This window comes from Triplophysa dalaica, chromosome 19 (genome assembly GCF_015846415.1).
Source record: "Triplophysa dalaica isolate WHDGS20190420 chromosome 19, ASM1584641v1, whole genome shotgun sequence".
Taxonomy (NCBI): domain Eukaryota; kingdom Metazoa; phylum Chordata; class Actinopteri; order Cypriniformes; family Nemacheilidae; genus Triplophysa; species Triplophysa dalaica.
In genome coordinates, this window is record NC_079560.1 from 8,270,904 (window position 1) to 8,290,353 (window position 19,450).

General features: G+C 37.4%; 1 protein-coding gene across 1 annotated transcript in view; it reads right to left on the bottom strand.

The window, feature by feature from the left end:
- Positions 1–5,915: 5,915 nt before the first annotated feature.
- The window catches only part of nectin3b (nectin cell adhesion molecule 3b), a 49,116-nt gene continuing 35,581 nt past the window's right edge, over positions 5,916–19,450 (bottom strand). The window contains exons 6-8 of the mRNA XM_056731530.1: positions 13,382–13,526; positions 7,942–8,044; positions 5,916–6,934 (exon numbers count right to left, since the gene is read on the bottom strand). Coding sequence (XP_056587508.1) covers positions 6,767–6,934; positions 7,942–8,044; positions 13,382–13,526 — 416 coding nt within the window. The 3' untranslated portion in view covers positions 5,916–6,766. The remainder of the gene's footprint in view (positions 6,935–7,941; positions 8,045–13,381; positions 13,527–19,450) is intronic.

Genomic DNA, 19,450 nt, shown 5'->3' on the forward strand with positions numbered 1-19,450 from the left:
ATCCCAGCTGTCCCTGAGGAAACATCCCTCTCTCTGTTCACCCGCAGCACCGCTGAATAGTGTTGAGATTATGTAGCCATCAACGGGAACAGACTCACAAATGTCTCAATCATACTGTGGCTCTGTGGGGCAGCTGCTGTTCATACTGCATACTGCCCACAATGTGTCATTTTTCATTGTCATGGCCGACACAGAAAAAAGATCCTTTGTTTACTTGCTGTCATTTCTGTGGCACACAGGCACATCCATCTTTACTGTAAAATGATTTGATCATGATGTTCTTTGTGTTTGATGTCATTTTCTTTGTACTGAAGTTCAACTGCAACACTATCAGAGATATTCAGTGAATGTCTGAGACCACATTTAGAATTTTAAATCTTAATTAAACGTGGAAGAAACAGACCGTTTTTGAATTCTCAAATAGAGAATACAAAGAAACAATATGTTGTGATTCTGCAGTGCTTCGAGTTCACTGATCAAAGCAGATTTGTGAAATTGATCATGTTAACTCCTTTGTACGAAAGGTCAAATCTCTTAGGCTCCAGATGCAAGATGCACTTTGGAAATATCTAAATTCATGCCGAGACAAGGAAGACACATGCCAACTAGAGTAAATTTGTCATTACAGCAAAAGATGAACATACCATATAGTATGGAATTTGTGTAGATTTAGTTAGTGTAAATTGTCAATTGAGAAATAATATAATAGTCTTTATAAATATTTAGATGCGAAATAAAAGGATTTTTACTATTGTAGTTGTAGGGTCACTACATGTCCCAGTTCCAATAGATTGTTGAGAAAGGAAAACTAGAGACTTCTGTGTCATAGAAATCTTGAGGGAATGGAAAGACAATTGGAGAAAAAGCAGCCAAAATAGAGAGAGAGAGAGAGAGAGAGAGAGAGGGATGACGTATTGAGACATGGAGCAGAATCAATCGTTCACAGTGACCATCCCCCACAGCAGGGCACCTTGATCCCCCGGTGTTAACAAAACACTTGCATACACAATTTCTTCCTCAAAACAGCAGATGTATCCTCCGCTGACTGTATATCCGAGGCTGAATTGCCTAGACATCCACTAACAAAGAAAAATGTATGCTATTTTGGGCTTCTGTGTAAAAAAGCCCCCTCTCTCTTAAAGGCCAGAACGGAACCAGGAAAAAACTCATAAATAATGATTAGAAAGGAAGAGAAGTTGGGTAAAACAGTCTCAGAGTCTCTCATTCCAATAAGGGGAGTGGCGGCAATGGCTCGGTTTAGGCAAAGAATTCTGTCTAGGAAAGCAAGAAGAATTTTTTAGAATATATAGTAAACACAATATTTGTACGGCAAATTCTCAAAGCACCTGTTTACAGATTATTAAGCAGTGGTTTTAAAATGGTTTGGCTTTAGGACCCCGATGCATGAAGTGGCAACAGTAAAATTGAAAGGCCGTTTACACAAGACCGTAAAAAAACGAATGCATTTTGACTGTTCATTTACATGACAACGGTGTTTTGAGGGATTGAAAACGCAACTTCCAAAAACGATGACATCATACGCATGCGTATTGCGAGTTCAGTAGGCATAAGCGAGTTTTCCTAAACAATAATGGCGCCTGATGCTGCTTGGTTGTGTTGCATGACATATTCATTATCATTTCTCCAGCAAAAAGTATATTTACTGCACCACTAACCAGCGGCAATGTAATATTTTTATACACTAACTATAAACGCACATACATGTTTATTAAATTTGCTTAAAAAATGGCAGACGTATGTGCGCAGGCATGTAGGGTTATCATTCACTGGCATGCATAATACAGCGTTTTTAATCGTTTTCCCAGATCCATGTTAATGCAGATCGTTTTGATAATATTGTCATGTGTGAAACTTTTTAAAAACGCAAAGATATTTTTTTTGGTTTTCATTGTGTGAACGTACTCGGAGTCTTACTATAAAAAGACAACAGCCACTTTCTACAAGCAGTGACAAAGTCTATTTTAATCAAAAATGTTTTTTCATCTTTATCTAGATAAATGTGGCCTATTTAAATTTGTGATTTAGCAGGCTGTCTTATCTTTATAATCTTTTTAGGAAGTTTTTATGAAGCGCTGCGTTCCATATACTGACACAAATCAATAGGTGAATGAATGACTCTGCATATCTTTTCATCCATCTTCATCTGATATATTAGACAACAGAAAGAATGACTCAGCTAGCTTGGTTCATTTTCTCTCTTGACTGAAATGGGTCTCTGATGTATGAAATCTTTATCACACTGAATAATTTGCCTGCACATTCTGACCAATAGCTGTTTGCCTAGTGCATGTAGCAGTGAAAATTTACACCTCAATTTTACATAACTGACCCTCAGGTTTCGATGTTACATGGCAAACCATTCTCAGAAATGACGTATTTTTGTAGGCCAAACCAGAGGTCAACGCCGCACTGGTTCCCTTGACCTAAAGCCTATACATTTTTCCCGCAGACTTGCATAAAACAAGCTCTCTGATGATTAACAAAGGTTTCTGATGTTTACACGTTTCGTCTATCAAAAAGTCTTTACAAATGAACACAACCTTCGTTCATTTGTAGCCTAAATACAACTGACAGAAATAAAAAGCTAACATAATGCTATAAACAGACTACGCAGTCGCTTTGTATCAACGTCACCACCACCAAGCCTTTTACTTACTTTATGTACCCTGCTAAGGTTTTGTGAATGAACATCCATTTACGTTTTGGCAGATTTGTGGCCACGTCGAATTATTTGTGAGATTATATGCGCACTGATGTCTAATGCCCCCGCCAAAGGAAGTAGTGTCCTGTAGTCGCTTATATAAACTTAACTTAACTTACTTTTAGCCAACGTCTTTAAGCTTTACAAAAATCACAAGTGGGTTATTACTGGTGTCTTTTATGTCATAGATTAAACTGTGAAAATGTTTAGCAGTTTTCTTAAGCACAGATCTTATTTCTGGCAATTTACAAAAAACCCATTCAGAAAACCTTGGTGCGATGGAACTGGAAGTGCTAAAATGCTAACTCACTCCCAACATTTACATTGAAAAAATACGTTATCTCTGCATCACTCTATTCAAATTGGTAATCATCTTTTTTTCTTGTTTGTTTGTCTTTATTTCTTTTGAATGACGTGATAAATTACATTAAAATAAAATAAAAATAAAACAATGATTAGCATGTGGACCCAGTTTAACAACATAACGCAAATGCATTTTGTATCTTTCTCAACATATTCTGTCCAAATCGTTTTGATATTTTACAAGCAATATCTTAAAAAAAATATTTAATGTAGATTTAGTAATAATTTTGTGAAGGCCTAATAAAAGTGCACTATATTTTACATGACTAGCCTTTAAACAAGTTATATTTGAATAGGCATCAATGGAGAAAAATTACCACAACAATGAAGTAGAGACAATATCTGTCAACGGGGAAATCAGTCATAACCTGTGCTTCCGCTTCTGATAATCCTGTTTATTACATCATCTCTCTCTTTTAGAGAAACGGGTGACTTTCAGCTCGGACCCACAGCCTTCTGCTCCGTCATGTTATAAACCTGTAATGTTGCACTACGCTAATCCCCCACTATTCCCATTCTTTTTCCTAATCAATCCAAGGCTGTTAATCTGCACTAGACGGTCACTTTGGGGCAGGTTGACTAAATAGTTTAACTTAAATGGCCGTACAGTGTTGCAGGTGTCCAATATGGCTGCCACGGCGTGCATCCTCATTACGTGGCAGAGTTGGAGGTCAGAGCGAGAAGAGGGGAGACAGAAAATGAGTGCTTTATTTAGACAGGACTGTTTTGAGACAGATGGATTTGGGATATTGCAGATCGTTCCAACTGAAATAAAGTTAACCAGTCTCATGATAACAGTTTAGGATCTGGATGCACTTTGCAGTCCTTTTGGAAAACAATCAAGTTTAAGGTGGTGGTTGTGTTTTGGAATGCGTGTTAGCCTGTCATTCACTGATCAGCTAGCTACCATGTTCCAAAAGGCAGATAAGAGTTTACGTGGATTTTCCAGCAGAGGTGATAAAAATTACTTTACGGCCGAATTTAACACTCCAGCAGTACTTAAAATGCTCCGCGTTAATCTCCAGTGACAAATGAGTTTTAACTGTCATTCCCTGTTGGTTTTTGGAATTCACAGATATTCAGGATTACTAATGTAAAGCAGACTCCCGATAGCATTGGTGGATGGTTTGGAATTTATTTTCTAAACCATGCACACCAGTGCCTAAAGTAAATTAAATGGGAATAAACGAGGAAAATAGAATACAATATATTAAATAATACCTTTCCCTTTTGAAAGTGCTAATACAGTATATTTCAATATATGCAAATTGACAATTCCTTGTGTATTATTCAATATTTACAATCAATTAATTAATCTATACATGTTTATATATTAAATGATGATTCAACATATTTAATAAATAGAAAAATATATTTTCTTTGCCTAAAGGGACTCAGCTTTACCTTAATAATCCTAAATATCTCTTAAACCATGATCACGTTTTCTCCCTAGCAGGACAGGGTTGAGGAGCTCCTCATACATCTACTTCATATTATAACGCTCCCAAAGGTTGACTTTCTATAGATATTATTGTGAAAATATTTACGCAGCATTCCACATTGTGTCTAGAGTCTCGCAAAACCGAAACCTACTCTGGAACACAAGAGCGTCTGCTCATCCAGAACAAATACAAGAGCTCTCACGTGAAAATATGGATGGTGAAATAAGCACCTCAAGTCCCTCTGAAGGATTCTTAATATGTGAATAATCAGGCCCGGGTCGGGTCAGATACACAGACATGAAATGAGCGTAATGGTTACAGATAGCGAGAGGGAATCCTAATGTCACAACATAAGAAAAATAAACAACCCAGATCAGGAAGAATCAGAAGAGTACGTATATCAAAGTGAGTTTGAATTTAGTTTGTATAAGGTGATGTGAGGGTTGTTATAATGAGTTGCATATTACTTCATACTCCGTTATAGATTTGGACTGAGAAACACAACTTTATTAGCCTAAATGGATTTATTCTGGATGAGCCCAAGCCAATACTTTATTGTAGGACTGACACATTTTTATATAGCGAAGGTGGATGCATTCCAGAGAGGTGATTCACAGATGGAATAAACAGTGTTCTCATTGAGTGTATGGGGTCCACTGGCTGATTTTTCCCAGAACGGTGGGGCCAAACTAGTGTAGATTGCTCCCTGGTGACTGGCACCTCATTAAAAGTTTGCTGTTTAATGGTCCTACCAGTCCAGTTGCCCAGTAGATAACCGGTTTGTTTACCTACAACACGAGTCATAAGCTGACATGCAGACAGCGGTCTCTGCGGAAAGACTAGCATTCCCACCTCCCCCATTCTCTGGCTCTCCCGCTTTCCCAGAGAGCATTTTGTGGTCTGAGATTTTCCATCATCGACTGCGAGAAGTCATCCAGCAGTTTCGATGACCATAAGAGCAGCATAAAAAGTCGTTTTATGCATTCATCAGATTTTACAACCTATATTTGAATTGCAGTCTGATGTCTAATAAGATTGTGTGAGGGTTCCTGAAGCGCTGTCTAGTCTAGTCTTTAACTCCCGTCTGTTATTTCAGATGTGTTTACAGTAAAGCAACAGAGAAATTATAACAACAAAGAAGTCTTAACTGGTTTTATTGTTTTATTTGATCACTGGTATGATGTAATGCAAATATTGCTTTGGTTACGAGTTTCAAAACTGGAGTAAAATGCTCATGTTTGGTATTAAAGGAATATTTCACCCAGAAATGGTCCCCATTGACTTGACCATAGTCATTTTTATTCTTACTACGGAAAGTCAATGGGGACCATTTTTTGCTTGAACTACTCCTTTAAGATGAATGAAATAGTAAAAAATAGAAAATTCAGTCATCGTTCACTCATTTATTCACAGTGTCATTCCAAACCTCTATGGCTTTCTTCTGCAAAATACAGAATAAGAAGTTTGGAACAATGTTGGTAATCAAACAACATTGGCCCCCATTGACTTCCATTGTATGGACACAAAACGACTGACATTTCCCAAAATATCTTGTTTTGTGTTTCACAAAAGAGTCCCGTTTTAAAAGATACGGGTGTGAATAAATCATGAATAGTCACTTTATTTCTACACAGTTCTTTCAGTTCAGATATTAACAAAACAGTACAGGTATACAGTATCTACACACAAAAGCAATAACAAAATACATTTAGCGTGTGCCTTGTATGAAAATTCACATCTACTGTACATCACAGTGTAAAACGAGAAAACTTATGGCAAATGACCTATAAATCGCTAGCTGTCTTGGGCAAAAAATCAAATGTTTCAATATCATGTGGTCGAGTATACAGTAAAATGACAACTAAGATAACAAACCGATACATTTTACAGTAAAAAAAATCATTTGATTATAATGTCCGAATCTAGGCCCCAGGCGATAACTCATTCCACTACAATTACTTTCACCTTTTACATACAATCTAAGTCACTATTTTACATTAGGACTACTGTACATATTAAAGCACTGAACAAGTTTGTTTTCCAGGCCAAACTAATAAAGATCTACATGTTGCCAGAGTTTTCATTGCGCATTATACAGAGCTTGTTTATAACAGTATTTGCTGAGTGTTGTAATGACTGTTTAGCAGTGCTCTAAACGGTGATTTTTCGCTCCCAGCATACTCGTAAACAGTTTTAACTTTGGAGCTGGCAGTGCGCTGCAGTTGACACAAGGGCACCATCACACATAATGTTCTCTATGGTTGATGTAAACGCGGTCTGCTCCGTTCTGATGACAGATCCACTCCTGATAGGTCAGCGAATGGTGGGTGGGGTTCTGGAAGTCTCGGCGAGCCTGCCTGCCAGGCACCCGTTCGGCCGGCTCATATCGCCTCTCGATCCGACGAGCCTACATGGCACAGATGACACAAAACAGACTGAACAACTCTCTGGAAGAGTTGTGTATATTGTATGCCTGTGGTCGATACAGGTATAGAATTTATAGCAAATCGTTGCTGTCCTTCTGATACCTTGCATCTCCATATAATTCATTATTATTAGTCACCCTGTTTTTTGTACAAAGTTTAAAAGTTTGAATTTTTTTAATCAACTTTGACAACACAGTATTTAATAATTTTCGAGTATTATTATGAGTGACTCCCAGGTGCTGATAGGCAATGACATTTTATGTTTACTAGATGTAAGAAAATGTCAAGCTGTTTAAATATGGTTAATTTAGTAAATTAATACAAATATTTGTTGAGATAGCCCTCAAATGAAGATAATTCAAAGATTATTTGAGAGTAAAAGCATTGAATAGACATTACAAGTGGCTTTAGAAGTCAAAATTTAGTTCTTAATACAGTATATCATTTCATTGAGACCTCTCACTGATATACAGCAAAACTATATATTTTGACTTTGTCTGCCTGGTCAGTTCAGACAAAGAGCAATGGCATACAGTATAACAATAGAAAAGTTTTATTTTTATTAATAAAATATTTAGTAATATTTTTGGAGTAAACCAGCATACACTGTAGACTCTAAAGTAAACAGATATGGAATCTATATAATCTTTAAGTTGTTCTGATGCGATGGTCGGAAAATTCCACTTTATGGATCAGGGGACACATTTTCTCATCACATTATTATAAATTTTAAAAGAATTAATCACACAAAATAACAGCATCAAATTTACTGCCCTAGTCTCTTTAGCATTATTTAATGTGGGGTGGACAAAAATGAATGATAGATTCTGGCAAACAAGAGCTAAAAGAGACATATAATCACTCCTTGAATAATAAAGCAGATGCCAGCAGTCATCTTTCAAAAACGGCTCCATTATAAAGCACCCGAGTAGGAAAGTAAATCAGACTGGGGAACCCCGCAGAGTAAACAGAGCTGTATAAGGTTTACCTGCGAGAATGATGCCACCTGAGGGGCCTGAGAGGCCAATGGAATGGTGGGAGGCCTCTCTGTGTATGGAGGAGGGGGCTTGTGAGTTGGAGGGAGGTCAATCCTGTGATGGGAGAAAATCATGAACAAGGAGGCATTTACAGGAGGCAGTTACAGTGTCGCTCAGTATCGACATGGCATGATTTTCTTGAGCACAGAAATCCTGATATTTTCAGTACAGCCACACCATTTATTTAGCTCTGAAATCTGTAGGAAGTCATCTCGCATCTGAGAATCTGTTTCTGAACTCCCACACAGACTCAAGTCACTTCTCAAGGTGTCACTTGGTCTCAATCACCAGCCACTCATGACATCAAGTGGCCTCCACATCTCCATGCCCTGCACTCTCACGGAGACATATTTTCGCACGCCCCCTGGACCTTTTACCCAAACACCAGCAGGGCCACAATGGACCCTGTCTGGACTTTACATGTGTGTGGGTGGAGATGTATGTTTGTGAAAATACATAAACACAGCTCAAGTCAAACATCCACATTAGAAATAATATGTGCAACTGACCTTGTCATATTGTTCAGTTTGTAAATAGCTGTAGTTGATACCAGGCACTAAAAACACATCCATAGTAATCGAACAACATGTAAAATTCCCTGGGGATTGATTTACAAGAGCTCTTTATGATATTTACTTGGAGTCTTTTTACAGCGAGCTTCCAATGAATCACGAGCTACAACAAGCTTATAAAATGAGCTCTAATCTGATATTGAGCACCAACTAAACCATCATTAAAAAACAATTATTTATGGCCTTTGCATTACTGCAAAGAGGTTTAGCTCATGTTTGACCTGCTTTTAAACCTCCTTAAATGGAAGCACGTTGGATCTCCACACTGAAAATATGATACTTTGGACAAACTAAGAAATATACTGTCATCTGTTAAAATAGGATTAGTTTTTCTCAAATAAAAGGTGAAGGTCTGACTCTGAAACAAAGTATAAATATAATTTAATATTAAGAAAAAACTGACATTGATGCAAGCAAAATTTAAAAGTAAAACTAAAATTGTATTTTCTAGAATTTGTTCAATTTTTTCATTCAAAATGTATGGTTGGATATTTATCAATTTTATTGCAGTAAGTTTTTACACACAATGAATTTGAATACAAATAAATAAGTTTAGTTGGATCAAAACAATTACGTGGCAAAGGTAAAATATTTGACTGTAGTATAATTTCAAGTGTTAAACACCAAAACCCATTAAAAAAGAATAATATTCCAACAACTGGGGCGCATGAAAAATGTCAAAAAAATGTCAACTGCCTCTTAACTTAGCTCTTAATGTCTTCTGATACAGTCATCCTTGATCCATCATGTCACAGTCTCATTCTCCTCTTAAAACCCATCTCTACATACTCTCTTCTTTAGACCAACTCTTTTATTTAGATGGCTCTGCACTTTCTACTTTGAGATGAATGAGTTTTGACGCAAGTGCATTAAAGAGGGGTGGTCTCACATTTCTAATGCATTGGCCCCTGGTGCTAACACCAATTGAGCTTCTATTTGCTAGCCCCAGGCTTTGACAGATCCCGAGGTCTGCCCTACCCTGACCTTGAATTCCCAGAATGCTTAGAGCGACAAGATTCCTCTCCCTGCTCCCTGGATTTAGATAGTGCTGTGTGTGCTATGATGCTAGTCCAGAAAGTGCCTTAAGGGGTCAGTGACCAAAGAGCATAGAGATGCATCTTCATGTGGACCCAGCCAATGGAAGCAAGCTGTTAAAACAAAGTTGACTTGGGCTAATCTTTAAGGCTTGTTTGCATTTTCATCCAAAAGCTCCCACAGCTCTCGGTTCTTTAAGCCATCAGCTTTGTGTCTTTTTTTTCCACTTCCTGTGGACATTCATATCTAACCATTAGTAGTCCAATGTTTTGTGTAATTGATTTTCAATGGGCTATCAGTCTGTCTAATGTGTCCCCTGCCCTTCCTACATGGTCTAAACAGGGTGGAGACGAAAAAGTGTACAACAGTGTTTTATGACTCATTAAGTCTATAGACTAACATTAGCATTTCCCATGAAAAGTTATGGTTGAAATAAAGGATTGAAAGCAATACATTTTATTAATGGTCTGGAGAAGAAACGGCAAGTGCATTTGTGGAATGAGGTCACAGACAGGCCTGGGTACTCCCAATGGATCCACCTGGATGTCCAAAATGACTGAAGAAGAGCCAACATTTTGGACTTTACAAAAAGGAGGGAAAGGGAAGGAGAAATAACTCTTCGTCTGAATCACATTGTGGTCAGTGGTTCCATATATGTTTAAAATTTGTTTTTAGTAAAACACAATTGTTGTCTGAATTACATGCTTTAGTAGGTACTAGCCCTAAACTTACAAACTGGTCTACAGAGTGTGTTTCGTAAATATGTTAGCTTGTTCGACAAAGCAAAAATGAGACGACATCTTTGTCCTGTGAGAGCCGCCGTAGTGCTTCGAAAGGGAGAGGGGGGAATGAGCCATTGGTTGCAATTCACAACCTCTACCGCTAGATGCTGCTAAAATCTTCACATTGCTCCTTTAATTACTAAATCAAATGTGTATTCATTACATAACCATTATGTACCTAAGCAGCACAATTTAAATTTCAACATTTAGTCTACCCAAAGAGTCTTGTGAAAATATGCTGGGCCCAGTTTTTGGGAATGCCAACATAAACAGTCCCTACACAGATGGCTTGGACAAACTTCTATTTTTAATGTTTTAAGTGAACTGCACGTAACAAAATGCTCAAGAAGATGCAACAAAATGATTTCCTCTTATTGAATGCACAGTCATGTGAAGCTTAAGGAAACTTTTTTCCTCCTCGCCCATCCTCGAACATTTTCTGATCGTCTAAACGATTTTTAGCCAAGACCTTGAGCAACAATAATCCATTTTAAATGCTGTGAAGGTTCAATTCAAGGGCAGATGATAATGCCACAAAATCACGACCAAAAATCACCATGGTTTGGGAAAATTGTGGAAAGATGCAAGCTTTTATATCGGCCAAATGGCTTAACCTTTCTTCACAAACATCTGAAGCATTCAAAGAAGATGCATTTTCTCTTTTAATCCTGACAACCAGAGCACCTCTCATGAAATCCAAACATCAAGAGTTTTTTTTTCATTTCTGTGTGAGCGTAGTGTGTCAGTGTCTCAATGCTGCTTATCTCTTGCACAGTCCCCGCTGTATCTTACGCTGTGGCAGCTTCATCCATCAGCTCAAACCCAGCTGTCCTGCCTCACTGATCTGCATTCAGTATGCCACAGTATAAGCCAAGCCAAGTGCAAGAACGCTGAACTGGGATCAGTCGAAACAGATAAGAGATAAGAGCGTCTCTCACACCTATTCTGAACGAGAATGGGGCTCGGTCAAGAAATTTGAGGGCTTTGAGACGAAATTGCTAATTTTAAGACAGACGATGTTGATAAAGATGGCACAGCAGAACACAAGCAATAAATAATAAACTACCAGTCAACAAATCTCCAATGTTCTGTCAATCCAAGCATCCTTAAAACTAGAAAAATTGACTTCAGAAGAAATACTGTATAAGATACTTCCTACCCTCTTTGAAAAAACAAAGAAAACTAACCTCAACATATTCTCTAAAAAAAGTTTAATCTTCTTACACAAACTTATCCTATTTTGAGGATGTTTAGGAAAACAAATCTTCGTAAAATAATGTTTTCCTAGTGAGCTTGAAAGTTAGTGTGTAACTAGCTCATCTCATATTACAAAAGACACTGCGTGATGTAAATTATGAGAAAATTTGGAGCCAAATATCAAGGTCCAAAATTCATATGGAGACCAGACATTTGGTTCTAGAGCAGCCAAACGTCGAGCATCATCTGTGTGATGCATTTTCCTTGTTTCTCATTTCAATTTCCCCTGTGAACATGCAAGGCTGAATTGTGACCTCATCCTCATGAGAACTACATCCATCATCACTCTCAAAGAAACTTTTTTTTTGTCTATGTTAGTTTAAGAATTTACATTCTTGTATTTTTATACAACGTGTAGATCTTTTGTAAAGGAGCAGCAGGCAGAATGTCCCAAATTTTGGCTGTCCAACACAAATAACCTATGACACGCAATCAATCTTATACATCTCTCATAGAAACAAAACTGTATGCCCTTATGGAGCCTTATGGAATGTAGGAGCAAAGTATTGCATGAAGCCCTGTGACCTGTCTGTTGATGGCTGTGAGAAAACTGAGGCCTTCGGGATGCTTGTGGACGCCTCCCGAAGGCCTAGGTTCACACCTAGAGATATTCTCGTACTGACAGGAAAACAAAGCATCTCTGACACAGAGATAAAAAGATCTGAAAATCCACACGCTTTGCGCACAACTTTTTGAAATTATGTGGTAGTGTCCGTGTACTTTACAAGCAAACGCACAGCTGCGCTCTAGTGTGGCAAATCTCGGTCTCTGTTGACATTCAGTTGTCTTTCTAGAGACCTGAAAAACAAAATCACGTTGTATGATGTGGCTCCTGGTAATGTGGAACATTTACAGTGTTGACTGGGTTTCTGCACTCTGTAATCATTGACCATACACAATCTTTGATATACTGCCCTAGCCATAATAGATTAAGTCATAAAGACACACTGTAGCGTGAAATGCCTCATTCTGATGGGGCAACAGGTGACCCGGGCAGAGCTGAAGTGCATTGTAATGTACGTCATGATATCCTTATACTTTAGGTAGCCAAATGTGTGGTTTAGTATATTTCCTATCACTGTTGTAAAGATTGACTCCTTGCTCAATTTCTTTTTTTCTAGTTAATGTTGTGTGTTGGATGCTGATCGTGAGATTGTGGCATTTATGATGTATCCCCACCCTGTTTCTGAATAATTTTGTCACCATGGAGTGAAAAAAAACTCAATCTCTCAACGTACAAATTTTGTTTCAGGCCTTCGGTGACATTACAAACTGGACTGGAAATAGTTTTGTAAGGTCACTAAACCAAGGGTAGTAATGGTAATGTTTTATTCTGTCAATCTGGGTCCAAAGGACAGTCAGGAAGTTGCTGAAGAAGCAAGTTAATGATTAAATAATTCACCAGGTAAGTGCTCATGTCCTGCCCCAGCTGTCCAACACACTGATGGTCTACGTGTCAGAAAGGCAGGAGACTCGGAGAGGAAATATCTCAAAAGCCTACTGCAGCATCACATGTATCAGTAAAATCCTCACGTTGCCTAAATCAATCAAATGTTTGCTCATCTGCTCACAGATTAAAAAAATAATCTGTTTTTTTTTTCAATGTTTCATAATATCGAAATCAGAATACTGGGAAAAATGTGCTTTAATTTATTATAAAATAAAGCCATTGTAACACATTCTGCACATTGTAAGATATGCATACAGATCTTCAGTACAGTAGGTGAAGATGCCGCATTACTCACACTTTATCTGTGTATGTGGGTGGGGGGACCTTGCGTGCTGTGAGGAGGACGATGGTGAAAACAGTGATGAGGAAGAGCGCCAGCACCGCTCCCATTACGGCCCCAGCTATCGCCATGGAGGAGGTCATCTGCTTTTGAGACATTTCTGAAAGGTACCACAACACAGTTAGGCAAGAAATATGAGAGCTAATTAATATATAAACATAGCCAGTGATATTGGAGGTACATCAAGTTCCACCATAATTATCTTCAGCCTGTCAGGAGAAACACTGCTCATCTCGGCACAAAGAGACTAAATGCGATAAATTATAATCAAGGGTATAAAACAGCAAATCACAGTAACTAGCAATTATTTGCATATACATTATAGCATGTGACAGCAATATAAATTGCAGAAGACAAAAAAAGAAAAGCAAACAGACCAGTTAAAATGACTAAAGATCCAATCTAACCATAGTGGATAAAGTAAAAAATATCCTCAGGCAAATGCAAACATCAACCTTCAGATGAATTTTTTTTACCAAATGTTTTCATCATACCGACTGATCAGATGGCAAATATTTGCTGGTTTAAATACCCATGTGAAGTCTTTTAAGGTTTTTAAAGCTTTTTTTTTCATTTTTTTTAAAGAATACTCTTCCATATTCGGTGAATTGTCAAAACCATAACAATCCATATTCCTCATAAGCGGGCACATGAACAAATAAATATTTTGTGGTCTTTATATAGCTACCCCTTCTTCATTTGTTGGGTATTATTGCTTCTGTTTTGTACCTTTTAATTCACAGAAATCCCACAAATGTTGTCTTTCAAAAACTTGCGCCAGTCTCATTAACAACGCATGAATGTTCTAGAAAAATAAAAACTTGCGTATAGTGATATTTTTCTGATGTCTGCATTGTATTACCAGGGGTTTAGTTCAATAATTCAACCGATGATTCAATACAATGGTAATAAATCCATTCTCTGAGAATTTCAATTTCAATTTTTGCAAAAAAATGTCACATACATAAGACTGAAATTGCCCCCCCACTGTTTTTCATAAAATACCAAAATATAAAATGCAATAAGATTTTAAAATTACATTTTAATTCAATATTCTCTGAATATGGTTTACTAGTTTCCTATTAGCAAAATGATGCTCTTATTTAAATCATATAAAATTTGTTAGATTTCTGTTTAACAAGAAACATGATGTAATAAGATGATATACAGTTTTTTCAGGGTTTCTACAGGGTTTGCTTATCAGTGACACTTTCGAAAAAGTTTGCATTTGTAAACATGATGAACAAAACATTTAATAATAATCTTACTATATACTTTAAATCAAAAGTTGTAACACCCGTTAATTCACAAAAAAACTAACAAGAACAATTTTAATGACAAAAAACTTTATTGCTCATTGCTAATGTTAGCTAATGTCAATATGCGAACAAAAAAAATTCAACCTTCGCTAAAGTGTTACCAAATTCATCTTGTTTCAAGAAAGTTTATAGATTTTTTACTAAAACAAGACTTTCACATTTGTGTAAACATTTACATCCATTTACTTAGCTCCCAGACGTTGTTACATGAAGTGAAGAGAAAACTTTATAACGTGTACTATACTTATGGACTAATGATAATGATTCAATGTGCGCTTTCGAGTACATCCTCTGCAGAAACAATGGTGGAGTAACCATTCATCAGGAGTCAGACTGAAAGGAAACTAGATGTTTGTTGTTTTGGAGGGTCAGGTGGATGGGTGGGTTGTGCAGTAGTTGGAAGGGGCGAGCTGTAGGCAGCCGGTTCTAAGGCTCCGTAATTAGGACCTCATGCTGTCCTGCTTTAAAGCCTGCTGTTACGGTCTCTTCTACCCCGCAGTGCTCTTATGCTTTACTGCACTTCTTCCTCCAACTTTTCCTTTCTTTCGCTCTCTCTCTCTCATTACAGTCCCCTCTTGTAGGTTTTTACGGTGAGTTTAACGCTCTTACAACTTAATTTAGTAAATTCACCGGAATCTTTAGCAGAGGTTTGGCGAATCGCAAGCTTGTTATCCACACAACGGGTCTTCTGAAATGGGATTAGATTCATTAATTAAGATGAATTAAGATCAAGCAGTGCTGCCCTTTAGATGATCAACAAACGTTTGGGCCAAGAGGTTGGTACAATGACTCTGTAACAGGTTTGCGCTCCATTCAGAACTGAATTGAGAATGTGTTTTAAATTCCTGAATTCCAAAAGCATCATTAATTGTAATTTAACTATACATTTTTAGTAGTAAATGACGGTGTTGCAGTAAATCCCCATTTGTTAATCAGCATTTTGTCCCTCCTTCAAATTCCCATTTTTTGTTTTACAGAAATCAATTAAAAGTATAATTGAGTGTCTTCTCTGAGGTTTAATGACCGTGAACCCAATCGTTGCTACAATGCTGTTGCTATTGCCTCACCTCTGCCCTCACGGAACAGGACGTTCATTCAAAAGTCACTCAATAGTGATCGCTAAAGAGTAGTGAGCGGTAAATATTTGCCCTGCTGAGTGCACGTCCGGCTCATGAGAGGGCAGAGGAAAACTGGCGGTCGAGGTATAAAGACAGTGAGAGCATGAGGTTAAGATCATAAGATGTCTGAAGATCATGAAGGGGATGGTGGATAAATGGGAGATGGGATGGAAAACATTGGCAAAGGATTTGGAGCAGAACTGAAACGGTTTGGCACAGTGGTGATTCAACCAGGTTTTTGGCAGATCTTTGCACAGCAAGTCATATGGCATAAAGCACCAGTCAGGTAGCTATATTTGACCATTGAGGCCAACATTGAGGCCCTTACAAAAATGTAGTTTACTGTTAGTATAGCACACTTATTTTATTAGCATACATTTAATCTGCTTTTAATGTACTTCTCAGTAATATAGTTGAAATAACACTTAAATATACTTGAGTGAGTACAGTACAGACCAAATATAGCCTATTGTCTGTCTTTTTATTGAGATGTACTCACAAGAAGAGTATACTTGGCTTGTATTGTTTGTGTAGCCTGTATTGGGTAGAGTATTCAAACTGGTCACATACTTTTGCATATGGTCTTTTAAACAATATGTTCAAATTTATATGATAACAGTATAATATAGAGAGTAAATTATTATGGGGTGGTTGGGTGGGCAAGGAATTTACTTAAGCCAGGACTAGGGTTTAGCTTAATTAGGACATTGAATTACAAACATGCCATCACTTGTGTGCACTTTGAGACAAAACAACGGCACTTATGTATTTTAAGATATGTCAGTGCAAGTTGTTTTCAGTTTGGACAGCTCTAAAATGTATTCAAGTCTGGGACTAGTATTAATCCCTGTCCAGGAATCCACCCGCATAAGAATGATGTTAAATTCACTTAAAGTAAGCTTACCAATACGAAGTAGTTCACACTCAAAGTGCAAAAAATATGTTATATTATAATATTAATGTATTTCACGTGTAGCTGTAGAAACAAGAAATATAGTTGCGTAGTCAAAGTTTACAACTGTTATACTTAAAGTCTGCATGAAACGGAAGTGGCAATTGCGGAAATAAACGACTTCTGAAAGGAAAAAAAGATTTAAACGCCCGCCCTCGTGACCAGAAGTGAAGAGAGGTCGTTTCAAGAGGGTGAGGATGTTAACGTTTTTGATTTTAAGTGCAAATGAATAAAAAAAGGATTATGTGCACGGATAAATAGTTTTTTATAATTTCTTCACCACTGTGTTAAACAATTATAATTTTTATTTCATGCTAACTTTAAAGTATACTTTTATAAACTGAAAAGTGGGCGAAGTAGGTTACCAAGTATAATTGAAATAGTACACTTACAAGTATACTAGTACAGTGATATTAGTATAATTACTACATATGTGAACTTAAGTATGCTTAAATTGTTCTTGAACTTATTTTTTCTAAGGGGATTTGCAAGTCTATACAGAAGGCAGAAAATAAGGTAAATTCAAATTCGGATTTTGGAATAGAGAGCTAATGCGTTACAAAAAGCCTCATATTTCTCATAATGAGCCCTTGCTATACACATACATCTTTTCAGTGTTTGCACAAAATGCAAGTTTCTCATCAGGGTCACATGGGCTTCTTTAAAGAACTGGGAACATTTCTTATAATTAATTTCAATGTTTTCTGAATAAAGTCCCCTTGCTTCCCTCCACTCCACAATTATCACGGTTTACCATCCATTCTGTCTCTATTAACCTTTACACCGTATATGTTTTCTGGAGGTTTAACTTTATTTGGGATTATATGTGGTTCAGTGTACGAGAACAATGGTGAGGGACGGTATCAGCGTTTGGAGGGGGGCAGGGGAGAAGTCATCATTCTACCGTCTGGCGGTTAATACCACAGATGGGCCCCCCACAGTGAGTCATATGACCCCTTTACAGTTCTGTTCAGGATGGGTTAAAACTGATCACTCGCCAGTACAACATTCATATCAGAGCATATATTAAGAAAGCCAAAAGGCATATTGCTTATTTTACTGCGAATTATCAGGTTTCACAATTTCTTAATTGTCTGGTGCTTTATATGTCATGAGATTACAAACATTACAAGGTGAATTAAATGTCAACGAACTTAAATGTTCTTTAAGTAGAGCTTATGTTTTCTTATGGACCATCACAAACATCTTCCAAAAGGTGTTGTTTGCTCTTTGGCAGAAAGGATTTAAATTGTGTTTGGGTTAAGTCCTGCTAAAGTGCACTTTTTTTTAAAACCTTCATTATTCAAGAGGCTTTTAAAAGCTCAATTTAACCTTTCACAGGTGAACCCAGAGGTGAAGCATATTCATTGAAGACTCTGCCAACAGTTCTCGCCATGTTTGTTGAGCGGATTTAAAGTTTTTCGGAGAAATGCACGGCAAAGAGCGGCGATGATCCCAGAGCAATGGAGGATTAAGTAAGGTTCACATTTAGTTGGTGACACAAAAGCTGGTTCAGGTGTTTGAGCATTTTTAAACATGATTAAAGGGATAAGGTATCACTCTTTGACCCCCATATCATTGTCTTGTCAGTACGGACATCTTGTAACTTCATTCAACACTCACGGCGGGTTAACATACGAGAACCTGCATTTGTTAACACAGGAGATGGGTGGCGGGAGAAGTAGCACAATGCATTCTGGAAAGCGTTACATGTGGAAAACTAGCCTGACTTAGCTGGCTGACATCTGATAGCCATATTGGAGTGCAGGTAGGGATCTATCTCTCTTGGAGCGGAAAGGGTTGCTGCTGTCCATTTTCTACCTGTGAGTCTTGATTACTGTGAAACACAATTACAGATTGTAAGACTAAGAATTGTCTTTTAACGGTCAAAGGTTTATGATGCCTCCGTGATGAAGGCAAGGTCGTTCAATAGAACATTTCTCTTGAGGTCATCAGATAAGAGAAAGACCACAGAGGATTGTCATAGTGACAGAGGGGAGATAGGTAGGTCAAGTGTCAGAGGTCATCTTCTGTTGTGGATTACTTTAAACAAAGTGATTTTTATGAAGGGTCGTGTGCACATTTGGAGAGAGTAATCTGAATCTGGGTGGTCTAGTGTCCCATAATTAATTAGTGTTTGGCGAAAACCCCAAATACGCTTTTGTAAATAAAACATTACAAAGAGCATTTGATTGACATCCCTGATTGACATTCTAATCTAAATAAATTGCATAGAGAAAACAACAATAACACACTGGAAAAAATGGTTAACAGAAATTTTTATGAACTCATGTTTTTTTTTTAAAGTGTGGCACTGTTGCGGATTTCCCTTTGGAGGCAAGGTAATAAAACAACATTTATCCATGTTATCTGGGAATTTTAGAATAAAAGCGAGTCCATGGATCGAGGAAATGTAGAAACAAAGATATTTGTCTTTTAGAGAAGATCATAGTTAACATAATATATTCAGAACCAGCTAGAGGCCCATTAATATCTCAAGTGTACAGTTTATTTATGCACCCCACAGAGTGTAACAGTGTCTCGTGATATAATAAAGCACACACACACACACACAAACCAGAACTCCTATACATTTTCGATGAAAGCGAGACTCCGTAAAATGGAACACTGCACA